At 39.3% G+C, this 26,113-nt stretch overlaps 1 protein-coding gene across 3 annotated transcripts in view; it reads left to right on the forward strand.

The window, feature by feature from the left end:
• SYTL5 (synaptotagmin like 5) overlaps nt 1–26,113 on the forward strand; it is a 243,601-nt gene that overhangs the window by 140,852 nt on the left and 76,636 nt on the right. For all 3 annotated transcript variants that reach the window (XM_032426709.1, XM_032426711.1, XM_032426710.1), the window contains one exon: nt 9,737–9,946. In XM_032426709.1, the coding sequence (XP_032282600.1) occupies nt 9,737–9,946 (210 nt within the window). The remainder of the gene's footprint in view (nt 1–9,736; nt 9,947–26,113) is intronic.

Here is a 26,113-nt window from a genome sequence, read left to right on the forward strand (position 1 = left end):
TATAGACATTTTAGAATAAATGTCAGCTCTATGTTTATAAAAATTTAGTGTGTGCCTGTATTCAGTAGCAGAAGTAGTTTTCAAGAATTTTTCAAGGGCAACATGTTCTCTTTAAGTTATCTTTTTTGGTGTATGACTGCCCCATTTCCTCCCATCAAGATAATCCTTGCAATGTCAGAGCAATAATCTTTAAAAGCCCTGTAATTTATCCATGTTTTTTTTCTTTTTTGCTATGTGGATTCTCTCTCTACCCCTTCTTTTTCTGAATGATTTACCATATTGGTAACAGGACTTTCTGCAGTTTTTGATACTCAAGAAAGGTATCCTTTGGATTTCAGATTAGCAAAACACATCCTTGTTCCTCATTGGGCCAGGAAATTGAGACAATAGTTATTAATATTTAGTTATTCCAAGATATTCCAAGACTTGGTTTGCTCATTACATATGAGATCAGTTTCTGCAATAATTTTCAGACTATAGTTAGTAAACAGTTGTTCGTCTGTTTACATGGCTTTGTGAGATCTCCTGGTATATTCCTATGAGCTGAGTGTTTTATTACCAGGAAGTGCTTGGCGTCATTTGCAGACATGAAGATTCCACAGTGCCCTCTATCCTTGGGACAATTTCTAAACACATTAAATTGGCACAATTCACAAGATTTCTTTGTCTAGACAAGTGTAGTTTCAATCCTGTTCTTCATTACTTTCTCTGAAGTAGCTTTCTATCTGGACCGAACTTTTCCCCAATTCTCACATGGTCTTGATTCTTTTTAGTAGTCATTGATTTGAAAGCAAATCAAAAGCTATATAAAGTTTATTAGGACCAGAGGGGTGTTTGTTGAAGAACAGCCCCATTGAGGAATGTTTGACTTTGTGATAAGAGGCTACTTGGACAGATGGCTTTTGGTGGGAGAAGTCAGACAGAAGCAACCCTTCATGTTTATTGAGGTTTACCTTTGAGTGTGCTTAGCATGGTTTTGCACAACTAGGAAAAAAATAGCAGTTATTGATAAGTGCAGTGTCCTTTCTGAGCAAAAATATGTTAACAGAATAAGAATCAAGAGGAGGGCGCCTGGGTGGCTCAGTTGGTTAAGCGACTGCCTTCGGCTCAGGTCATGATCCTGGAGTCCCTGGATCGAGTCCCACATTGGGCTCCCTGCTCGGCAGGGAGTCTGCTTCTCCCTCTGACCCTCCCCCCTCTCATGTGCTGTCTCTCTCATTCTCTCTCTCTCAAATAAATAAATAAAATCTTTAAAAAAATAAAATAAAAAAGAATCAAGAGGAATCTGGGGGAAGAGTGCAGATTTTGAAATCTAAAATGCTGGACCTGGGGCGCCTGGGTGGCTCAGTCGGTTGAGCATCTGTCTGCCTTCGGCTCCGGTCATGATCCCGGGGTCCTGGGATCGAGCCCCGCATCGGGCTCCTTGCTCCATGGGAAGCCTGCTTCTCCCTCTCCCACTCCCCCTGCTTGTGTTCCCTCTCCCACTGTCTCTCTCTCTGTCAAATAAATAAATAAACTCTTTAAAAAAAATAAAAAAATAAAATGCTGGACCTGAATCCTGATGGCAGCATTTACTAACCCTGTGACCCATAGCAAGTTTCCTACCTGAGATTCCATTTTCTTATTCCTAAAATGGGAATCGTAACGTCTTTCTCATAGGATGCTGCCAGTGCTTAATGATATGATGTGTAAAACAGAGTGGCTGTGGTTATCGTGGCTGTGTTGTGCTGTTTAGGTTTTAAAAATAGATTCTGCACACACAAGCGACAACCAAAATGAAAAAAGTATTTTTATAATCAGAATACAGAAAGGAGACCTGATCACCGCTGGATTTTCCTTGGGCACTTCTGAGCTGGCCCCAGCCCAGTGTCGACGGCATTGCCTCTGGATGCGGATGAAAGATGGGAATGCTAGGAGCCCTGCAGCCCTTGGCCTCAGGCTGCTGTGGCATTATTTTGCCTGTGTATATTATTTCAGTCATTTTTGTCTCATTGTTTCTGGTTTAACAATACTTTTCATCAGTCACTGTGGTTTTGCTCTCTCAAAGGAATATCAAACTCTCGTTCTAGAGAAGGATTTACAGTGCAGGCCTTGCAGCAGAAGCTGAAGCAGAACCTGATGGCAACATTTTTTTCTAAAGATTCTATTTATTTATTTGTCAGAGAGCACACACAAGCAGGGTGAGGGGCAGAGGGAGAAGCAGGCTCCCCGCTGAGCAGGGAGCCCGATGCGGGGCTCCATCCCAGGACCCTGGGATCATGACCTGAGCCGAAGGCAGACACTTAACCGACTGAGCCACCCAGGCATCCCGATAGCAACGTTTTTGTAAGTGGACAATACTGAAAAGACCTAGTATTTACTGAGTTCTTATTATATTTGTTGTAAAATAGTTTTGGCTGTGGGTGACAGAGACATGTTATAATAACAGCTTAAATAAGATGGAAATATATTGCTCTTTAGTAGAAAAGCCTGGGTTGGTTGGCAGCTTTGTGATACTGTTCTGGTGGCTCCGTTATAGAATGGGTCTGGGCACCTTGTCTTTTTTGTTGTTCCACCGCCTTGACGGTTTAGCTCATAATCCAAGATGGCTCACTCCTCTGTTCTCATCCCAGCCTCTGAGAGGGAAGAGGGGTTCAAGGGAAAGGGATAGCCCTTTCCCTTTAAGGTCCTGACCTAGAGGTTGCCTATATCATTTCTGATCACATCCCATGAGCCAACATTTAGTCTCATGACAAACCTAACTGCAGGGGATACTGGGAAATGTAGTCTTTATTCTGAGCGGCCACGAACCTAGTTAGACATGCCACTAATACAGAAGAGGAGAAGAGCTATGGAGAGACACCTACCAGAATTGCCTATTTCATAATCACAACATATCAAGCTGGGCTTAACACTTCACTCAACGTTCACAGCATTATCTTCCTTAATGCGCACAACAACCTTACGAGGTTGCAACTATTATGATTCTTTTTTACAGGAGTATTTTGAGGCACTGAGAAGTTACGTAGTTTTCTTAAAGTCTCAGATATAAAAAGCGACAAGACCAGGATTTGAACCCAGGCAGTCTGCCTTCAGAGCCCTCTGCTCTGGGCCACGATATAGTGCTTGCTTGTTTGTTAACTCTCTTGGGCCTTGATGTGTTCTGCTAGATGAGACGGGGGATTGTTGGAGGCATCAAGGGATCAAAGATGCTTGGTGAACTGTTATTTGTAGCTTCCTCTTCCAGGCAGCTATTTGCTTCCATTCCAAAATTCCTGTCTTCTTCGGTGCAAAATAATGTTCAGTACAATTGAGTCTAGACAGGGTAACAAAAGAAAAAGAATGCCACACCAATGTGACAGGAATTTTAATGAAAGCAATTCCTGATTTGAAAGGAGTATGTCTATGCAATGATAAAGCAGGCAGTCTTTGTAATGCATTGAACATTTTTGATGATGGGATGGAAAAAAATGAATTCAGTGTATCACAGGATATAGCAGGGAAAAGATTCTATCATTTAACTACAGCTGAGATAGTTTATCTCTTCAGTCTTTAAGATTTCAATTACATATGGGTCATCAATTTGCATGTTAATATCAGCACATCTGTGTAGCAACAAGGAAATCTAAGGAATAAACTAATATTTTAAAACGCAAGAGCATCCTGAGTTCATCTCAAATAAAGAATTGGTGTTAGCTGGTATTAAATGTCTTCAACTTTTTTTTTATTTTTATTTTTCATCAGGTTTTAACTGTTGATTTGGGGCCGTATTTATCTCTACTACACTTTTCCATCCATCTCCCACACTCTTTGATTCTCTCCAGACAAGAACAAATGGAGTAATTGGTTAGATTTTTGATATTGGCACGAATCAAAATGGTTTTTCTTTCTGAACAATGGTGTAGGAATGAAGTTAAGGAAGACAGAGGAAGTTTGGGAAGTTCTTAATGAATAATTGAGAACATTTTTTGTAGTTTTCTCAGGCTGGGATTACTTTTTCAGAGTGTGTTTGATCTCAGTTTTAGCCAATTTTAATTTGACTTTATTCTCAGTAGACCCAACATTGTACATATTTTTCTCTTCTCATTCTCCTTTTAATAATGATGGCTTCATACTGTAAAGCCCTTTATAATTTACAGAACACCCTGCCATGCTTTATTGCCTCTGACTCCTGTAAACAGCCTTGGAGGAAGATATGAAAGAAATCATTATCTTTATTTTGAAGTTGAAGTAACTGAGACCCAGAGAGGTTAACTTGAATGCCCAGTGCCATCTAGTTAGCAGCACGGCTGAGGTTTCCTTCCTTCCCTTCACTCTGTACCTTTTTTTTTCCTCCTTCCTTTCCTCCCTCTTCCTCTTCCTCTAGCACTTGCTAGCTTGTGCTTATGCTTTTATCCATTCAATCAAATGGTATCTGTTATGTTCCAGGCACTAGGTTATGTGCTATAAGATGCATAGCTAAACACAACAGATACAGTCTTGCCCTCACGGAGATTATAGAGGAATTGGCAAGACAAACATTAAACCAGTAAAAACAGCCAAATGTACAATTAAAAATTACAGTAAGTAAAAAAAAAAAATTACAGTAAGTGCTATAAGGAAAAAGAACACGGTTGGGGCGCCTGGGTGGCTCAGTTGGTTAAGCGACTGCCTTCGGCTCAGGTCATGATCCTGGAGTCCCTGGATCGAGTCCCGCATCGGGCTCCCTGCTCGGCAGGGAGTCTGCTTCTCCCTCTGACCCTCCCGACCCTCCCCCCTCTCATGTGCTCTCTCTCTCATTCTCTCTGTCTCAGATGAATAAATAAAATCTTTAAAAAAAAAAAAAAAAAAAAGAAAAAGAAAAAGAACACGGTTCTGTGAGTGAGAATAAGACGGGTATCTGCTGTAGATTTGGTGGTCAGAGAAAGCCTCTTTGGGGAAGCAGCAGTAAAACCAAAATAGAAAGGATACAGGGAAGTCAGATGAAGCAGCCAGATGAAGAACTAGGCTGGACTTATCAGGATGGGCTAAGTGATGCTACAGTAACAGCCCCAAACTCTTAGTGCCTTAAAACCAGGAAGGTTTATTTCTCATTCGTGCTGCCTGTCCGTAACAAAACAGCTGAGTACTCTCTTTTGTAGCATCCTCAGACCAGGACTCAGACAAAGAGTAGACACTATTTGGGACATTGCCATTCTCCATGCAAAGAAGACGGCATGCGGTAAACCATGCACTCGCTTTTAAAGCTTTTACCTGGAATCACATCCCACATCTCAGGGACCAGTGTTAGTCACAGGACCACGTTTAATGTCAAGAGGCAGGGCTGTGCGGTCTGACTCGTTCCACTTTCCCAGCCTCCCTTGCAGCTAGAGGTGGTGATAGGGCACTGTCCGATCAGGGGAACCTAAGGAGAACTCTGATGGGGGGGAATTCCCAGTGAATTTTCATTTTTCTGTCAAGAGACAGGTACAGCCAACACAGCTTGCCCCTTCCTCCTGTCTTAAACACGGATGCTAGGGGCGCCTGGGTGGCTCAGTCGGTTAAGCGACTGCCTTCGGCTCAGGTCATGATCCTGGAGTCCCGGGATTGAGTCCCGCAACGGGCTCCCTGCTCAGCGGGGAGTCTGCTTCTCCCTCTCCCGCTCCCCCCTCTTGTACTCTCTCTCTCTCTCAAATAAATAAATAAAATCTTAAAAAAACAAACAAACAAACAAAAAACACGGATGCTATTCTGGAGCCGGCTGGCCAGTTTGCATAAGAACGATAAGCCACAACTTGAAGATAGGGGACCTTCAGGATGAAAGGATCCTGAGTCCCTCAATGACCTGATTTGCAGCTGAACTAATGTAAGAACTGCCTAATTCTGGATTTCTTGTTATGTGGGTAAAAAATGAAGCCTATTTTTAAGCCTGTTACTTGGAACCAGAAGCATTTCTAGCCTATGTGGGTGCAGGAGATGAACAGATACTGTGCTTGAAGCCCAGAAAGTCATCTTCCTCAGATACATTTCTCAGACTGGGTCAGCCAATACAGGAACCAAATAAGGCCTACCTTGCTTTGTTAGTAAAGCAGAGGGTTAGTAAAGCAGAGGGATAGTAAAGCAGAGGGAAAAGACATCTCCCATCCTATTCCTCTCTCCAGGCTCCCAGTACTCCCTTTCTCCTTGATACCAGTTCTCCACTTGCATACTTTTTTTCCTAGTTCCAGTTGCCCTCCCTTTAACCTTTCTCCTCTTGAGTGTCTGAAAATGGCTATGTCCATTTCATGTAAATTATCCTAGGCATGATTAAATTAGGTCAATTTCTAAGCGATCTGAAAAATCAGGCCGTTTAGTATTTTGTGCCAGCCTGTGGAATTCTTTCCATCCTTTCCCACAATCTCAGAGATAGCTCCCAGGATATGTGGGACAATTAGCACCAATTGCTTTAAAAATGTGCTGACTAGGGTGTTGGGACCTTTAAATTCCTGCTTCCTCATGGCCTGATTTACATGAGGCCCCAGGTCTTTTCAGACTCTAGAACTGAACTAGATGAAACCTGATTGCTAAATAGAGTCCTGTCAGTGGAGCACAAAGAAAGATGCAATGAAAATGTTTCACTGTGGGGCACCTGGGTGGCTCAGTCGGTTCAGCGTCGCCTTCAGCTCAAGTCATGATCCCAGCGTCCTGGGATCAAGTCCTGTGTGAGGCTCCCTGCTCAGCGTGGGAGTCTGCTTCTCCCTCTCCTTCTCCCTCTGTTCCTACCCCCCACTTGTGTGCTCTCTCTCTCTCTCTCTTTCAAATAAATAAATAAAATCTTAAGAAAATGTTTCAGTTTATGGCCATAATTTCTCCAAGTGGTCTCACCCACTCTAAGGACCTACTAAGTGATTAAGGAACTGGTAAGTTGAAGTGATTCAGGCACCTGCTCATGGAATTTTTTCTCCACACGAGAATTTGCCTCTGGAATGTCCTGGAATACCCCTATTTTCTCCATTTATTACTCTTTAGCCCAGCAGCCTATTCAGATAGGACTGCTATTCATGATTGCTATCTTTGTTCTACCCATTTTAATTACCTTGTTTCTTTGTCATTGTTGCATGCATTGTTGTAGATTTCGAATAAGTAGTGTTTTGTGTCTCTTGTGCCCTGAGGTGTTCAAACATCTGTTGTGATTTTCCAGATAATACAATTGTGGTTTTCAAATGAGAACTCATTCTGTTATTTTAAAGCTTGTAGCTTCTGCAAGTTTTCAAAAGTAAATTGTGTGGAGCTTTTCTTACATTCAATTTCATAAGCCAGTTGTTCATGAAAAAAAGGACATAAGGGTACTTTGTAAGCTCTAAATCAGGAATTAGGAAAACTTGTTGTGGGTTATTGTTTGTGTTCTGGTAGATAAGAATGAGGACCTAAGAGCACTCTATATCTGCCTGTTGTAACACAGGAATCGTCTTGTGTGGTTTGTCCTCTTCTTGACTAACATGAGGCTAATGGGAATTTCTTAACAGATATCCTGTTTTGACTCAGTCTTGTCTCTGAATACCAGAATGCCTGGCATACAATAGACACTCGAGAAATGTTCATTGGATGAATGGAGGATACAATTGATCAAAGGTTTTAGAAACCTTACTCCTCTCTTTTTAAATTCCCATTTAGAAATCTCTCATTAGGCTAGGAATTAGAAGACCTAGTTTCTGATACTGCTCACTATCTTTAACGTGAATGATGTAATACTTCACAAGTTATTTTGAAGACCCCAAAGAGTTAATAAATAGTTTATAACATTTAAGTACCTTATACTCTAGCACAGAATTGGGTCATGAGCAGTATATTCAAGAAACTAAAGTCATCATTCCTGCTTTTGGGGAGATGCTAGTCTAGTCTGGTATAACAAAGCTCAGTACCACAAATGTAAAAGGAAATGATATGAGATGTGTGGAATGATTCTGGGATGTTTGTTTTTTCTGGAACATAGAAATGTTGTGTTCAAGAAGGGACTGGAGGGGTGCCTGGGTGGCTCAGTTGGTTAAGTGTCTGACTCTTGATTTTGGCTCAGGTCATGATCTCAGGGTCATGAGCTCGAGCCCTGCTTCAGGCTCTGTGCTCAGCAGGGAGTCTGCTGGAGATTCTCGCTCTCTCCCTCTCTCTGCCCCTCCCCCTGCTCATGTGCAAGATCTCTCTCTCTCAAATAAATCTTTTTTTTTTTTTTAAAGGGACTGAAAATGGATAACATAAAGGAACAGCATGTCTCTGAAACGTTTAAGTGGAGATGAACCTATCTTTTAGAGTAGTGTCTTCCAAATTTGGCAGTATATTAGAATAAATAGTCACACTTTAAAAAAAATGCCATCAGAGTCTGGCAGGGAGAAGGGTGAGACTCGAGAATCACTGTTTTTTAAAATCTTCCCAGGTGATTCCAGCCTATAGCCAGATTTGAGCCCAAATGTTCCAAAGCTATGCTTCTCAAACTCTGATCACCTGGAGATTTTGTGAATATGCAGAATCTGATCCAGTAGGTCTGAGGTGGGGCCTGAGATTCTTCATTCCCAGTAAGTTCCCCGATGCTGGTGTCGCATCACTTTGAATAGCTTGTTTCTAATGTGTTTATTTAAAAAAATTACATGTCAGGTAGTAAAAGAAGGGACATGTAACTAGCATTTACTTAGTATATGCCGGGCACCATGCTGGTACCTTTACGTATATCATCTTGTTTAATCTTAAAAACAATCATGTAAGGGGGCGCCTGGGTGGCTCAGTTGGTTAAGCGACTGCCTTCGGCTCAGGTCATGATCCCGGAGTCCCGGGATCGAGTCCCACGTCGGGCTCCCTGCTCAGCGGGGAGTCTGCTTCTCCCTCTGACCCTACTCCCTCTTGGGCTCTCTCTATCTCACTCTCTCTCTCTTTCAAATAAATAAATAAAATCTTTAAAAAAAATCATGTAAGAACATTATTACCCCCATTTTATTTTATTTTATTTTTAAAGATTTTATTTATTTGACAGACACAGCGAGAGAGGGAACACAAGCAGGGGGGAGCGGGAGAGGGAGAAGCAGGCTTCCTGCTGAGCAGAGAGCCTGATGCGGGGCTCGATCCCAGGACCCTGAGATCATGACCTGAGCCGAAGGCAGACACTTAACAACTGAGCCACCCAGGCTCCCCAATTACCCCCAGTTTAGAAATCAAGAAACCAAGGTGTAGTGGGTGAATCTTTGCCTCAGGTTGCACAGCTAATTCATGACAGAACCTAGATTCAAACCTAGGCATATCTGACAGCAAAAGCCGGAGGTCGGTGGAAGTTGTTAGAAAACCTCAAATGCTAAGCACAAGTGTTGAGATCTACAATGGCGGGACATGTCAGAAAACTCTCTATGGGATCACTTAAGGGAAGTATCAACGTTGCCAAGCTTGATTTCACACTCTTGCTTCACGTAGTATATCTAGACAGGTAAGGAACATGGTATTGTGCGAGCTGCCAGGTGGGTTGTGCTCCAGTGTTAGGGTGTTAAAGACCTACTTGGAGAAGTTAGGATAGCATGGCAGGAAGTACCAAGAGCAAAATCGTAGTGCTAGTGGAAGATGTCAAAATTCAAATGCTAAGACACAAGCGCTATCTTTTTCAACTACTGATATCAAAGGATTGTTGATTCAAGAGAGAGAAATTGTGTTTTCTGAAAGTATCTGGCTCTGACCACCTGATTCTTTCAAATCTTCTTCCGAATGAAAATACCACTTCAATGAAGAGAGCTCCTCTCCTGTTTTCTTTTTTTGTTAAGTGATTTTTTTTTTTCTTTTTTCCTTCCAGGAAGCTGAAAAATGAACTCTTAGAAGCAAAACGTAGAAGTGGGAAGACTCAACAACAAACCAACAGAGTCTGCGTTCACTGCCAGAGAAACCTGGGCTTAATATTTGACCGAGGAGAGCCGTGCCCGGCCTGCTCCCTGAGAGTGTGCAGCGAGTGTCGGGTCTCAGGCCTTGATGGTGGCTGGAAGTGCACGATCTGTGCCAAAGTCGCGTGAGTTCTTTGCCCTGGTGTGCAAAGCCAGATCTGATGACTGAAGGGCTTGGTGTGGGGAAAGAAAAAAAGAAAGGAGTGTTTAAAATTTAAGGATAGAGAGTAGAATTAAAATCTAGCCCAACCCAGGCTCAGCAATGCCTTTGTAGAATTCTGGGGCTGGGGGCTGGGCGGGGGTGGCGGTGGTGAGCATGAGCGAGCAAACACGAGCAAAATAGAGACAGAGAGTGGTCTTTTTAGTTTTGAAAACTATAAAACAGTAAATTTGGAAGCTTCACAGAATGAGATCTCCTACATTTGAAAACCACCCACGAGCTTTCTTCACTTCTAGCCCCACCGGACTCCATGTGCCTTCTCAGAAGCACAGGCAACTCCCCAAGGCCATCCTTAGAGGTTTGGGGTCACTGGCAAGATGAGTATGAAATATCCAGCCTGCTCTCCTTAGCAGCTGAGGGGCAAAATTTTTCTGCATCTATTGAAATGATCATATGGTTTTTATCTTTTATCTATGTGATGTATCATGTTGATTGATTGACTTGAGAATATTGAACCACCCTTGCATCCCAGGAATAAATCCCAGTTAATTATGGTGAATGAGTTCTTTAATGTATTGTTGGATTCAGCTTGTTAGTATTTTGTTGAGGATTTTTGCATCTATGCTCATCAGATATATTGGCCTGTGGTGTTCTCTCTCTCTTTCTCTCTCTCTCTCTCCCTCTCCCTCCCTCTCTCTCTTTTAGTATCTTTATCTTGTTTTGGTACCAGGGTAAAACTGGCCTCATAGGATGAATCTGGAAGGTTTCCTTCCTCTACTATTTTTTGAGTACTTTGAGAAGAATAGGTATTAACTCTTCTTAATGTCTGTGAAGCCATCTGGTCCTGGACTCTTGCTTATTGGGAGTTTTTTGATTATTCTTTCAATTACAGTTGCTGATAATCTGTTCAAATTTTTTGTTTCTTCCTGATTTAGTTTTGGGGAGTTATATGTTTCTATGAATTTATCCATTTCTTCTAGATTGTCCAGTTTGTTGGCATATAATTTTCCATCATATTCTCTTATAATCCTTTTGTATTTCTGTCATGTTGGTTGTTCTCTTCTTTCATTTCTGACTTTGTTTATTTGACTTCTCTCTCTTTCTCTCTCTCGATGAGTCTGGCTAGAGGTTTATTGTATTTATTGCTCTTTTCAAAATAACCAGCTCCTGGTTTCATTGATCTGTTCTATTGTTTTTTAGTTCCTATTTCATTTATTTCTGCTCTAATCTTTGTTATTTCCTTCCTTCTGCTGGTTTGGGGTTTTGTTTGTTCTTTTCTAGCTCCTTTAGGTGTAAAGTTATGTGGTTTATTTGAGAGTTTTCTTGCTTCATGAGGTAGGCCTACATTGCTATAAACTTCCCTCATTGAACAGCTTTTGCTGCATCCCAAAGATTTTGGAACATTGTGTTTTCATTTTCATTTGTCTTCATGTATTTTTTAATTTTCTCTTTGATTTCTTGGCTGACCCATTCATTGCTTAGTAGCTTGTCATTTAATCTCCATGTATTTGTGGTCTTTCCAGATTTTTTCTTGTGGTTGATTTCTAGGTGCATATTGTTGTGGTCAGTAAAGATGCATGGTATGACTTCCATTTTTTTTGAATTTGTTGAGACTTGTTCTGTGGCTTAATATGTGGTCTGTTCTGGAGAATGTTCCATGTGCACATGAAAAGGATATGTATTTTGATTTAGGATGGAATTTCTGAATATATCTGTTAAATCTATCTGGTCCAATGTGTCATTCAAAGCCACTGTTTCGTTGTTGATTTTCTGTTTGGATGATCTGTCCACTGATGTGAGTAGAGCATTAAAGTTTCCTACTATAATTGTGTTACTATTGATCAGTTCCTTTATGTTTGTTATTAACTGTTTTATGTATTTTGGGTGATGCCATGTTGGGAGCATAAATATTTACGATTGTTACATCTTCTTGTTGGACTTTCTCCCTTATTATTCGTGTAGAGTCCTTCTTTGTCTCTTGTTACAGTCTTTGTCATAAAGTCTATTTTCTCTGATGTAAGTATTGCCACCTTGGCTTTCTTTTCACTCCCACTTGCATGATAAATGCCTTTCTACCCCTTCAATTTCAATCTGCCTGTGTCTTTAGGTTTGAAATCTGTCTCTTGTATGCAGCATATAGATGGGTCTTCCTTTTTTATCAATTCTCTCACCCTATATCTTTTGATTGGAGTGTTTAGTCCACTTACATTCAAAGTAATTATTGATAGGTATGTATTTATTGCCACTTTGTTACCTGTTTTATGGTTGTTTTTGGCATTCTTTGTTCCTTTTTTTTTTTCCTCTATTCTCTCACGGTTTGCTGGGTTTCTTTAGTGATATACTTGGGATTCCTTTCTCATTTTTTGCATATGTATTACTAGTTTTTGATTTGTGGTTACCGTTAGGTTTGTATATAACATCTTATGCTTATAGCAGTCTATATTAAGTTGATGGTCACTCAGGGTTGAACCCATTCTTTGTCCCCCACCCCAGTATTTTAAGTATGTATTGTCATACTTGACATTCTATTATTTTGTGATTCCCTTGACTGATTTTTATAGATATGCTTAATTTTACTGCTGTTGCACTTCCTACTTTTCCTACTCCTGCTTATGGTCTTTCTTTTCCATTCAGAGTCTCCTTTAACATTTCTTGTAGGGCTGGTTTAGTGGTCATGAATTCCTTTAATTTTTGTTTGTCTCAGATACTCTTTATCTCTCCTCCTATTTTGAATGATATAGCCTTGCTGGATAGAGTGTTCTTGGCTGCAGGTTTTTTTTTTTTTTTTTCCATTCACCACTTTGACTATATCATGCCACTCCCTTCTGGCCTACAATGTTGCTGCTAAAAAAATCAGCTGATAGCCTTATGGGGTTTCCCTTTTATGTAACTATTTTGTTTTCTCTTGCTGCTTTTAAAATTCTCTCTTTATCATTACTTTGTGCCATTTTAATTACTGCATGTCTTGGTGTGGACTTCCTTGGGTTGATTTTGTTGTGGGCTCTCTCTCCCTCCTGGATCTGGAATTTTGTTTTGTTCCCCAGATTTGGAAGTTTTCAGCTCTTATTTCTTCAAATAAATTTTCTGTCCCCTTGTCTATCTCTTCTCCTTCTGGGGTCCCTATAATGTGAATGTTATTATGCTTAATGGTGTCACTGAGTTCCCTAAGTCTGTTTTTCATTTTTTATTGTTTTTTTTTTCTCTCTCCTGTTCAGCTTGATTGCTTTCTACTACTCTGTCCTCCATTCTTCTGCTTCCTCTAGTATACTATTCCCTCTAGTGTATTTTTAACTTCACTTATTGGATTCTTCATCTCTGATGGGTTCTTTTATTTTTATTTTTTTATTGTTATGTTAATCACCATACATTACATTATTAGTTTTTGATGTAGTGTTCCATGATTCATTGTTTGTGCATAACACCCAGTGCTCCATGCAGAACATGCCCTCTTTAATACCCATCACCAGGCTAACCCATCCTCCCACCCCGCTCCCCTCTAGAACCCTCAGTTTGTTTTTCAGAGTGATGGGTTCTTTTTTTATGTTTTCTATCGGTTTGTTAAGAATCTCACTATGGCCCTCCACTCTCTCAAATCCAGTGAGGATCTTTATGACCATTACTTTAAATTCTCTATCAGGCATATTATTTATCTCCATTTCATTAAGCTCTCTTGCTATGATTTTGCCCTGTTCTCTCATTTGGGACCATCCTCTGTCTCCTCATTTTGTCTAACTCTCTATGTCTCTTTCTGTGTTAGGAAAGTCAGCTACATCTCCTGCTCTTTTTTTTTTTTTTTTTTTTTTTTAAAGTAGTCTCCATGCCCAAGGCGGAGCTTGAACTCGTAACTCCAAAGATCAAAAGTCACATGCTCTACCAACTGAGCCAGCTGGGCACCCCTACATCTCCTGCTCTTGAAAGTAATAGCCTTAGGAAGAAGAAATCCTCTCGTATCCTGCCGTGTCATGTCCCCTGTTCACCAGAACCTGGTGTTTCAGGGTCGTGTCCTATGTGGGTTGCGTACACCCTACTGTTGCAGCTGAGCCGCTTTCGCCTTCAGTCAAGTTGTTTGCAATGGCACTCATTGCCTGTTGTGGGCAGGGTTTGGTCCCTGTGGTGTTTGTGGGCCAGTCTGGGGCCATCTTGGGCTTGAAGTGAGTCAGACCAGGCATTTGTCAGAAGTGCAGTAGCCCTGAAGTGCAGGGCACTCTCCCCGTGTTGTCTCCCTTGCTTTTGGTGGCGAGCCGGCTCTGCAGTCAGACCAGCTGTCTGCCCCCAGCCCACTCTTGGGGCTGCAGTGGGACTGGTGTGTGTGGTTATCTTCCCCTCTCCCTGGCGCAGGAGTCACTTTGGAGTGGCGCTGGCCTCTGTTGAGGCTGCTGGCACACTGCCAGGCTTACGGCACCGCTTTGGATGGGCTCTGGTCAAAAGCTGTTTGGAGGGGGCAGGTTCACAGGAGAATGAAAGGGCGTGGCACACTGTTAGCAAGTTGGTTCTTGTAGGTGTCCGTGTGTCTAGGTTGGGGGGGGGGAGAGGGAAATGGTGCCTACCAACCCTTTTGTTCTTGAAGAAGTCTCCCAGTGATCCCTGCCCTTCCAGCATATTGCTCTGAGATTAAGAAACAAATCTCCCTCCCGTATATCCCCAGGCATTTTTCAAACTGCTGCTTCTGTGCTGTATCTCAGTGGGGCTCTTGGTGGTGCTGTCTCTTTAAGGATGGGGACTCAGTTTCCTTTTGCCCTCCTGGCTGTCCCAGAGCCAAGCCCTCTGAGTCTTAAAGTCCCAGGTGTTAAGCCCCGCCAATTCTAAGAACGCACAGAATTAGGTCCCTCTGGTTTTCAAAGCTGAATATTATGGGGATTTGTCTTCCTGGTGCAGGTCCTCCATGCCTGGGGTGCCTGGAGTGGGGATCTCCTCTTCTGTCCGTCTCCCCTCTCCACGCCCTTGGTATCCCTCTCTCCCAGGGGCAGTCCTGTGGGTCTGTTTACCTCCCAACTGCATCTCCGCCCTTCCTACCCTCTTTGATGTGTCCTCTTATCTACGTTTAGCTGTGGAGAGTCTGTTCTGCCCGTCTTTGGGTCATTCTCTGGGTTACATACACTAATGTGGGTGTTAGCTACTTGTATCTGTGGGACAAGGTGAACTTAGGGTCCTCCTGAGGACTTCCCCAGAAGTCCAAAATCTGTATTCATTTCCTAAGTGGACTTTAATCATCTGCAAATTAGGATGCAAAAGTAATTTGGATATCTTCTTCTTTTCCCATGAAATCAATTTCCATTGGCTATTTCTCCATCTACCTGTTTGGAAAAACTATCAATAATGCACTTTGCTTTCTGGTGAAAAGTAACATGATACATCTGTGAGTCAAGTAAGTAATGTACAAGTTGCTGTTTTCAATCCTGGACACTTCTTAGAAAGCTTGCCTGAGTGTGTCATAATAGCTTTCTCCGATTCTACTCCCCTTAATTTGGCATTTCAGAGTTGGATATGAAGGCTCTTCCGGTAGAGTCCGAGAATAAGTCACCAAGGAAATAATAAATTAATGGGCAGAATTTCCTCAATTTTAGTTTTGTTTCTACACAGTTTTGCAGGAGCATTTCTCCCTCTCAGTTGTTACTGACCACTAGAAGGCAACAAATCAAATTTAAAAATCAATGAGAAGCAAAGAGATAGAAATAGAAAAACTTGGATAGAGACTAACATCCTTGTTTTTGTTTTGACACATATACAGATGGCCTTTTCGGTTTCTTTTATTCGAATTAACTTACATACACAAAAGCACGCAAGTAACAAAAGCACGCAATCTCAATTGAGATTGAGTTTCTCAATCTCAGCATTACTGATATGTTGGGTGCCTCTCTGTTGGGGAGTGAGAGAACATGCAGTGCATGATAGGATGGTTAGCAGTATTCCTGGCCTCTACCCCCTAGATGCCAGTAGCTCTCCTCTACCTTCCAGTTGTGACAATGACAAATTCCTGCAGATGTTGCTAAATGTCACCTGAGGAGCAAAAGTTGTCCCTGCTTGAGACGCACTGTACAGCTTAGGGAATTATCACAATTTCTGTACAATTATCACTACAGTGAAGAAATAGAACATTACTAATATTCCAGGAGCATTTCCCGTTCCTCCTCCCAGTCACCACTCCCTTGTTATCTCCCAAAAAGAAACACTGTCCTGCTAACACCATAGATTAGCTTTGACTTCTCTATATAAATTCAGTGACATGGTGTGTATTTGTTTGTTTATAACTTCTTTTTGTTAACATGATACTTGTGAGATTAATGTATTTTGTTACCCGTATTAGTCATATTTTCATTTTTACTCTTTTATAATATTACATTTTATAAATAGACATGAATTCATATACTATTCTAATTAATGGATATTTGGGATGTTTTCAGTTTTTACCTCTTACAACTAATGGTATTATAAAGATTCTTGTACTTGTCTCTTGGTCCACACATGTATGCATTTCTATTGGATATATACATAGGACTAAAATGGCTGAGTCACAGAATATGTACGTGTTCAATTTCAGGAGAAGGATGATGCCAGATAGCTTTCCAAAGTGGTTGTGCCGTGTTACCCTCTTGCTAGCGATGCACCAGCGTGGTGGTTATTTACATTTTTACTTTTTTGTTTTTATAATTTTGTTGGGTGGGTAGTAGGTTTACATTTTTATTACTAATGAGAATATTTTCAGATATTTACTGACCATTTAAACATCCCTTTTTGTGAAGTGCTAGTTCAAGTCTCTTGCTTATTTTTCTCTTGTCGTTTACTAACTCACTTGAAGAAGTTCTTTCTATATTCTGCGTACAAACAATGTTGGTTCTTTCTGTTACAGATACCTTTTCTGACTTGCCTTTTCATTCTCTTAATGTGTCATTTGACAAACAGAAATCTCTAATTTTTAGTAACTTATTTTGTTTATCTTTTCCTGTTTGACTGGGGGGGGGGGGGGGGGGGGGGGGGCGGGTTCTGTATCCTGTTAAAGAAAACTTCCCCTAACTCCCAAATCATGAAAATATTCTCCTATGTGATTTTCTGTATTGTTATTGGGTCAACTTTTACCTTTAGACATACAGTCTACCTGCAGCTGATTTTTGTGTATGCTATGAGTTAGGGATTTATTTTTCTATTTGAATAAATATATGCACATGACCCAGGACCATTAATTAAAATGACCATCACTTTTTCACTGATCCACAGTGTCACTTTCACAAACCAAGTATTATTCATGCCTGCTCTAAAAGGTATCTTACATTGTGCCATGCCACAGTATTTTGATTATTGTAGTTTTATATTAAAATTTTATATCCAGTAGACTTGCAACCTGTTCTTTTTTTTTTTTTTTTTAAAGATTTTTTATTTATTTATTTGAGAGAGAGAGAATGAGAGAGAGCAAGCACATGAGAGGGGGGAGGGTCAGAGGGAGAAGCAGACTCCCTGCCGAGCAGGGAGCCCGATGCGGGACTCGATCCAGGGACTCCAGGATCATGACCTGAGCCGAAGGCAGTCGCTTAACCAACTGAGCCACCCAGGCGCCCCGACTTGCAACCTGTTCTTTTTGTTGAAATTGCCTTGGCTATTATTGGCCCCTGGTATTTTCATATGAATTTTAAGAATCAGCTTAACAATTTCCACAAAATAAACCCTACTGGCATTTTTTATAGGGATTGTATTATATCAATAGATACTTTTGGGGAGTATTGACATCTTTCAAAACTTAGTCTCTCAATACATAAACACTGTGGCCTTTCCATTTATTTGCTTTTAATTTCTTTCAGTATTTTTTTTAAAGATTTTATTTATTTATTTGACAGAGAGAGACACAGCGAGAGAGGGAACACAAGCAGAGGGAGTGGGAGAGGGAGAAGCAGGCTTCCCGCTGAGCAGGGAGCCCGATGTGGGGCTCGATCCCAGGACCCTGGGATCATGACCTGAGCTGAAGGCAGACACTTAACGACTGAGCCACCCAGGCGCCCCTTCTTTCAGTATTTTATAGTCTTGTGGTACAAGTCTTACACATTATTAGATTTAGTCCAAGTATTTGGTTTTTATGTTATTACAGGTAGAATCTTTCTTAAATTTTATTTTCTAATTGTTGGTATGTGGAAATGCAATTGATTTGGGTAGTCTGACCTTGTATTCAGCAATCTTGTTGAATTTACTTATTATTTATGAGTTTTTGTGGAGACTATTTATAAATAAATAAATTTATTTATGTACAATCATGTCATCTGTGAAGACTCACTGTTTTATTTCTTATTTTGTAATACTTGTGTCTTTTTGCAATATTGCATATTTGTTTTTAATTTTATTGCTTTCTGCCTTCTTTATTTCCTTCTTTTTACTTTCTTTGGATTTATTTTTCACTAATGATTTTTTTTTGCATCCTGGATATTTAATTTTAAAAATTGTGAGTATAATTAATATGTTTAAGAAAAGTCATTTTAAAGCATGGCCGATCTATGAGAAGTTTATTTGAGAACACTGTCATTCAGCTTTTTCCTATGGGGATTTGATGACTTTTAGATGAATAAACATTATATCCTTGTGTCTCCATATGGAATTCTCTCTATGACTTTTGCTCTGGACTGATATTTGAATCCCAACTCCTTCTCCAGTAACTTTAAAACTGTGATGACTCAAACTTTTCCAGTTTCTACAGTTCCTGATATTTGAATGGATATATTCTCATCCTTTTAGTACATCTTGGTTCCATATTTTATATCTCATTCTGCTTTTTTTATTAATGATTTTTTTGATTCAGATGTTTAAATACTTGATTTTGTAGCCTTTGTTTTCTCTAACATATACATTTAAGGATATAAATTTTCCAGTTTTCACTGCTTTAGCTGTATCCCGTACATTTTTATGTCAATCATTTTTAAGACATTTATTTCATTCTGTTGTCTAATTTCCATCATCTTTAACTATGAGTTCTTTATAATTGTTTTCACTTCTAATTTCAGGGGATTTTCTGTATCTCTTTTTGATTTTGATTTCTGGCTTAATTCCATTGTGGTCAGAGAACATACTCTGTCAGATTTCAGTCTTTGAAATTTGGCCCAGGAAATGGTCAGTTTTGTTAAATGTTTCCTATACCCTTGAAAAAAAGAATTCTGCAGTTGTTTATTTGAATATCCTAGATATGTCTGTTAATGATGTTTGTTAATTGTGTTGTCCAAATCTCCCATTTCCTTACTGATCATTTCATCTCTGTATTCTGTCTGATAATGAGAGAGGTATATACTAAACTCTCTCAATAATGATTGTGGATTTTCTATTGATCCTTTTAGTTCTGATAATACTGGATTTATATATGTCGAAGTGATAGTCTTGAGTGCTTAAATATTTTGGATTGTGATATTTTATGGGTGTGAAGAAACCTTTTTCATTATGAAAACGCCATTCTGAACTCTAGTTCTGATTTTTTCCTTAAAGTTTACTTTGTTGTTACAGCTGCAACACCATTTTTTTGTGTGTGTTTCTTTTAGTGTATGTTTATCCTTTTATTTTCAACCATTCTGTTTCCTTATATTTAAGGTGTATCTCTTGTAAGGAGCATGTAATTATGCTTGTGTGTGTTAAATCCTGTCCAACAATTGTTGTCATTAAGGTATTTATTTCACTTGTACCAACAAAATTACTCATATATTTTACTTAAAATCTATCACCTATTTACTCTCTCTTTGTCCCATCTGTTCCATTCTTTTTTTCTATTTATTTGCCTTCATTTCAGTTGTCTAAGTATTTTTTCTATTTCTCTTCTCTATTATTTAAACGTTTTTTTATCACTCATCTAATGATTACTCTAGAAATTACAACATACATTCTTGACTTACTAAAATCTAATATAAATTAGTACTTTTGGCACTTCTAAGACAATACCAGAATCTTAAAATCCTTTAACTCCCTTTACTCCCCTTCTAGTGCTATTGTACGTTTTAAATATCCATATATCTATCCTTACACATATACATACATATGTATTTATCCTTAAAGAGATACACACAAATATACACTTGGTCTTAGTCCGTTCAAATGGCTGTAACAGAATAACATAGACTGGGTGGCTTATAAACAACAGAAATTTATTTCTCATAGTCTTAGAAACTGGGGAGTCCAAAATCAAGTTTCTGCAGTTATGTTGTCTGCTGACTTTATTTTACTGAGGGCCTGCTTCTTGCTTCATATACAGCTGTGTTCTCATTATGTCCTCACACGGTGAAAGGGGAAAGGGAGCTCTCTGGGGTCTCTTTATAAGGGCAACAGTCATCTGCCAAAGGTTCCTCCCCCAAATGTCATCACACTGGAATTACGTTTGAACAGGAATTATGAGGGGGACACAGACATTCAGACTAACATACTTCATCCCACAAGGTATTACTGTTACTTTTATAGTCACTATTCACTTAGATTTACTGCACTGTTACCCCTTCCATTGCTCTGTATTTTTTATTGTTACATTTCTGTGTTTCCTTCTAGGATAATTTTCCTTCTGCCTAAAGGGTACCCTTCAGTATTTCCTTTAGTGGAGTTCTAGTGATAAATACTTTCAGTTTTCATTTTTCTTAGCAATGCTTTATTTTGCTCTTAATTTTCAAGCATGTTTTTGCTGGTTATTGAATTCTAGATTAGAGAGTATTAATTTTCACTCATTTGAAGACATTATTCCATTGGCTTTTGGTTTCCAGTGGTTCTGTTAAGAAATCAGATGTCACTATGCTGTTGTTTTTTTGAAAGTATTGTTGACCCTTGCACAATGTGGGTTAGGGGCACTGACCCCCCCCCCCACACACACACACATAGTAAAAAATCCATGTATAACTTTTGACTCCCTGAAACCTTAATAGCTTCTGTTGACCAGAAGGCTTACCAATAACAAAAACAGTTCATTAACACATATTGTGTATGTTACAGGTATTACATACTGTATTTTGAAAGTAAAGTGAGCTAGAAAAAATGTTTTATTAAGAAAATCATAGGGAAGAGAAAATACATTTATAGTACTGTATTGTATTTATCAATACTGTAAGTTTCCATCATCTGTTTACAGGATGAATCATCTGTCAGTACCTATACCAATATTGTCTTCTATGATATAAAATACTGTAGATGTTAGGGGCATCGGGGTGGCTCAATCAGTTGAGCAGCTAACTCTTGATTTCAGTTCAGGTCATGATCTCAGAGTCCTGGGATCCATCCCTGCATCTGGCTCCACACTCAGCCAGAGGATTCTCTCTTCCTCTGCCCCTCCCCCTGTTCACATGTGCTCTCTCTCTCTAAAATAAATAAATCTTTTTTTTTAAAAGATTTTATTTATTTATTTGACAGAGATATAGCGAGAGAGGGAACACAAGTAAGTAGGGGGAGTGGGAAAGGGAGAAGCAGGCTTCCCGCTGAGCAGGGAGCCCGATGTGGGGCTCGATCCCAGGACCCTGAGATCACGACCTGAGCCGAAGGCAGACGCTTAATGACTGAGCCACCCAGGTGCCCCTAAAATAAATAAATCTTTAAAAAATTACAGTAGACATTATATATATCATTAACATTAGACCTCAAAAATAAGAAGATAATGTGAAAAAGAAATTCACATTTATTTGTAGATATGACTACTCATGCATTGATAATGAAGAAGCAGCAATATGATTGCTTTTTGGTCGTCTAATGTAATTGATACTCTTGCTTCATGGTAGCCTAGCCGATACACGAATGCATGAATTGTTATAAAAAAATTTTTATGGTGTACGGTATTATATTAATAATACAGTTTTGGGAACATTGTTACATTTTTAAAACCACTTACCTGTAATGATAGCCCGATACGCAGTTTCTCTAGGAGGGAGAAGCTTAATGTAAGGTAATGTAATTCTTTGAAAGCAAAATTAAAAAACAGTAAGAAAACTAATACATTATTAATCATATATTGATGATCATTCACCTTATGTCTACGTGAGGATAGGTATAACCGCTTCCGTACATGTCTTGCACACAGTGTTCTACATGGTAAACACTTAGGCATTGATGATGATGACGACACAAAAACACCTCATACATTTCTTGTACAGTTATTAGATTTCCACACAGACACACACATACATAAGAGATAAGTTTGTTAACTGTGTGAACATATAAGTTTATTAACTGTATGGCACGATGATTATTAACTATTTGTTAAGTGGAAGTGGATCATCATAAAAGTCTTTATTCTTGTCTTCTTCATGTTGAGTGGGCTGAGGAGGAGGAGGAGGCAGGGGAGGCCTTGCTGTCTCAGGGGTGGCAGAGGCAGAGGAGGTGGAAGGGAAGGAAGGAGAGGCAGGCACACTCAGTGTAACTTTACAGAAATACATCATAATTTCTGACTTTTTTGCTTTTCCATTTCTCTAAAAATATTTCTATATGGTACCAATCCTTCTTCCACCATTTGCTTTAGTTGTAGTGCCCATGTCTTAGAAGGGTCCATGTTGTTAAAGAAGCCAAAAGCCATATTGAATAATCAAGACTTTTCTGCCCAGTTGTCTAATGTCAGTTTGTTTTCTGGCACCACTTCTATATCTTCTTCTTCGTCATCTGGACTGGTTCAGAAGCACTCATCTCCATCAAGTCATCTTCTCTTAATTCCTGTGATATGGTGTCTGTCAGCTCTTGAACTTCTCCAAGATTCATACCTTGAAACCCTTTACCCCCCACCCTTTGCCATAGCCACAGTCTCTTTCATGATTCCCTTGATTGTCTCTGTATAAATCCTGGGAAGTCATGCACAACATCTGGACATAGTTTTCTCCAGCAGGAATTTATTGTTCGGGGCTTGATGGTTTTCATGGCTTTTCTTCTAACAATGATGGCATCTTCAGTGGTGTGGTTCTCCCATGCTTTCATGTTTTCTCTATCAGCGTTCTCTTCCATAATGCTGACAAGCCATTCCATAGAGTACCATGCATAATGAGCCTTAAATGTCCTTATGACCCTCTCATCTAGAGGCTGGATTAGAGACATTATGTTTAGGGGCAAATAGACCACTTCAATGCCCTCGGTGTTGAACTCATGGGATTCTGGGTAGCCAGGGGCATTGTCCACTATCCAAAGAACTTTAAGAGGCAGTCCCTTACTGGCAAGGTATTTCCTGACTTCAGGGACAAAGCATGGATGAAGCCAATTTAGAAGAAGGGTTCTCATTATTCAGGCCTTCTTGTTATACAACCAAAACACTAGCAGCTTATGTTTATCTTTTCCCTTCAAGGTTCGGGGGTTAACAGCTTTATAGATAAGGGCAGTCCTGTTCATAAACCCAGCTGCATTTGCACAAAACAGTACAGTCGGCCTATTCCTTCCTGCCTTAAATCCTAGTGCTCATTTCTCTTCATTACTAACAAATGTCCTTCGTGGCATATTTTCTGCCCAAAATAGGGCACTTTCATCTGCATTAAAAACTTGTTCAAGCAGATATCCTTTCTCCTCAGTGAGTTTGTAAGTGGTGTCCGAGAACTCATCTGCTGCCTCTTAGTTGGCCAAAACTGCTTCTCCTATTATCTTGGCCTTCTTTTTTCTTAAGGCAAACCTCTTTCTAAAATTATCAAACCATCCTTTGCTGGCATTAAATTCTCCAACTTTAGACCCGTCACCTTTCTTTTGCTTTAGGTTGTCATATACTGGTGTCATTTCCCCCCCAAATCATTAGAGTCTATAGGCTATGCCTTTCTTACAGCAATCTTGCACCTACATAAAAACTGCCTTTTCAATATGAGATAGGTATTTTGCGAAAAGTGCAAGGTTTTCGCACCTGCTGGTTGTAACTGCTGCAACGGCTTCATGAGTTTCTTTTTCTTTTTTTATAATGGTCCTTCCACTGGATTCATATATCTTGAATTGGTGGCTAACCACAGCTGCAGACCTCAGTTTGTGTGCCTATCAAGCGATTCGTCTTTTCCTTATGATGCCATGACTTTTCTCTACTTCCTGGGAGCACTTCCAGCATCACTAGTAGTACTTCGTGTGGGTCCAGTGATGTCGTTTGAAGTTTGAGGTATTGCACTAAACCAACAAATATGAGAACCATGAGGGATCACTTTTTATTGTGATACACAGTTTACTGTAGAGATGAACTGTTCGTGCAGAGATGATTAGTGTCACATGGCATCCTAAGTAGATACTTGCAACACTTGAGCTCAGCACAATAGCAACAGGAGGTGACTACAAAATTACTACATTAGTACAGTTTATACTACAGATAACTTTATGCAGTCATGATTTACATCTTTACATTTGTTCACATTTTTCTCAACTGCAAATAGTGCCATGTATGGTCTGTAAGTCTTTGCGTAAATTTTGATAAATTTTAACTGTTTATGATATATTTGTATGTATTTTATGATATTAAATGATAAGACAGACTAGTGTCTGCATATATTTTATGCCTTTGTGACATACCTTTTTCTTGATTTTTTATTATTTCTAGGCTGTGCAGTTCATCTGTGAGTTTTTTTTAAATTGTCACAAATCTCCAAAAATTTTAACAATATATTGGAAAAAAGCCACATATAAGTGAACCCATACTGTTTAAAGTTGTGTTGTCCAAGAATCAACTGTAACAATAGTTTTCATTGTCTACTTTTAATATTTTTCCCTTTTCTGTTGAATTTACACAGTTTCTGTAACACATGTAGCCTATGTCTGATTTTCTTTATATTTGTCCATATTGGGGTATCTAGAATGTCTTAAGTCTGCATCTATTAATATCTTTTGTCATATTTGAATATTGCTCAGATAATATCTCTTCACATATTGCTTTTTCCCCTCTCTCTCCTCTACTTCAGATACTCCAAATATGTATCTTAGTTTTATTCAATAGCTTTCATGTATCTCTTATACTCTTTTCCATATTTTATCCCTTTATATCTCTGAATTCATTTTGTATATTTTTTTCTGATCTTTCACTTCACTAATCTTATCTTTGACTATGTCTAATTTGCGGTTAAGCACATTTATTTAATTCATAAATTCAGTTGTGTTTTTCAGTTTTAGATTTTTTATTTTGCTTTTGTTATGTTTCTGACTCTCTGCTGACCTTCACCTTTTTCTTGTAAGTTCTTAGATAAATTATTTGTCATTATTTAAAAGTCTATGAATGATCATTGCATTATCTGAGTCCCTTATGGGACTGATTTTCTGTTTGTTTGTTTCTCTTGGTTTTGGTCATATCTTGTTTTCTCATAAACCTAATAACTTTTGATTGATGGACAAAGTATTTAAAAAATTGTAAAAGTTAGTGAGACTCTGTGTAACAGTATGTATCGATTGAGAATGTATATTTTACTTCCAGGAGGGAAATAAAATGAGACCACTAAATATTCAAGATTATCTTAATCAAATCAGAGATTGAGCTGATTTCAAAATTGGAGCCTTTCTCCCTGTGAGAGCTGATCTATTTTTGGGTCCCATTTACTCCTAGGGAATAGTCCTTCAAGGTCTCAAAATATACCTATTATGTAAGAGAGGCAATTGATTTTAGATTTTAGAAATAGTGGAAATTAGAACACTAAGAGGTTAGGATGTGTATTAATAGAGTGGGAATGAGTATCAAAGTTTGTTTATTTCTTCACCCAGCTCTTTTCCCACAAAACACTGTCAAGGTGGGGTTTACAATTTCAGGGCAATGAAGAAGAAAATGGAATTTTAATAAATGACTGACCTTCCAATTGCAGAGTCTGAGGACTTATAAGGAATTTCTCAATAACTATTTTTCTAATCTTATACAGTATTTTTATTTGGTTCCTAGTATTAAATCATTTCTATGTCTTTTTTTAATAGTAGATATATATATATATATTTATTATTATGTTAATCACCATATATTACATCATTAGTTTTTGATGTAGGGTTCCATGATTCATTGTTTGCATATAACACCCAGTGCTCCATGCAGGACGTGCCCCCTTTAATACCCATCACCAGGCTAACCCATCCCCCCACCCCCCTCCCCTCTAGAACTCTCAGTTTGTTTCTCAGAGTTCATAGTCTCTCATGGTTCGTCTCCCCTCCGATTTCCCCCCCTTCATTCTTCCCCTCCTGCTATCTTCTTCTTCTTCTTCTTCTTCTTCTTCTTCTTCTTCTTCTTCTTCTTCTT

This window comes from Phoca vitulina, unplaced genomic scaffold (assembly GCF_004348235.1).
Source record: "Phoca vitulina isolate PV1807 unplaced genomic scaffold, GSC_HSeal_1.0 scaffold35, whole genome shotgun sequence".
NCBI classification, from domain to species: Eukaryota; Metazoa; Chordata; class Mammalia; order Carnivora; family Phocidae; genus Phoca; species Phoca vitulina.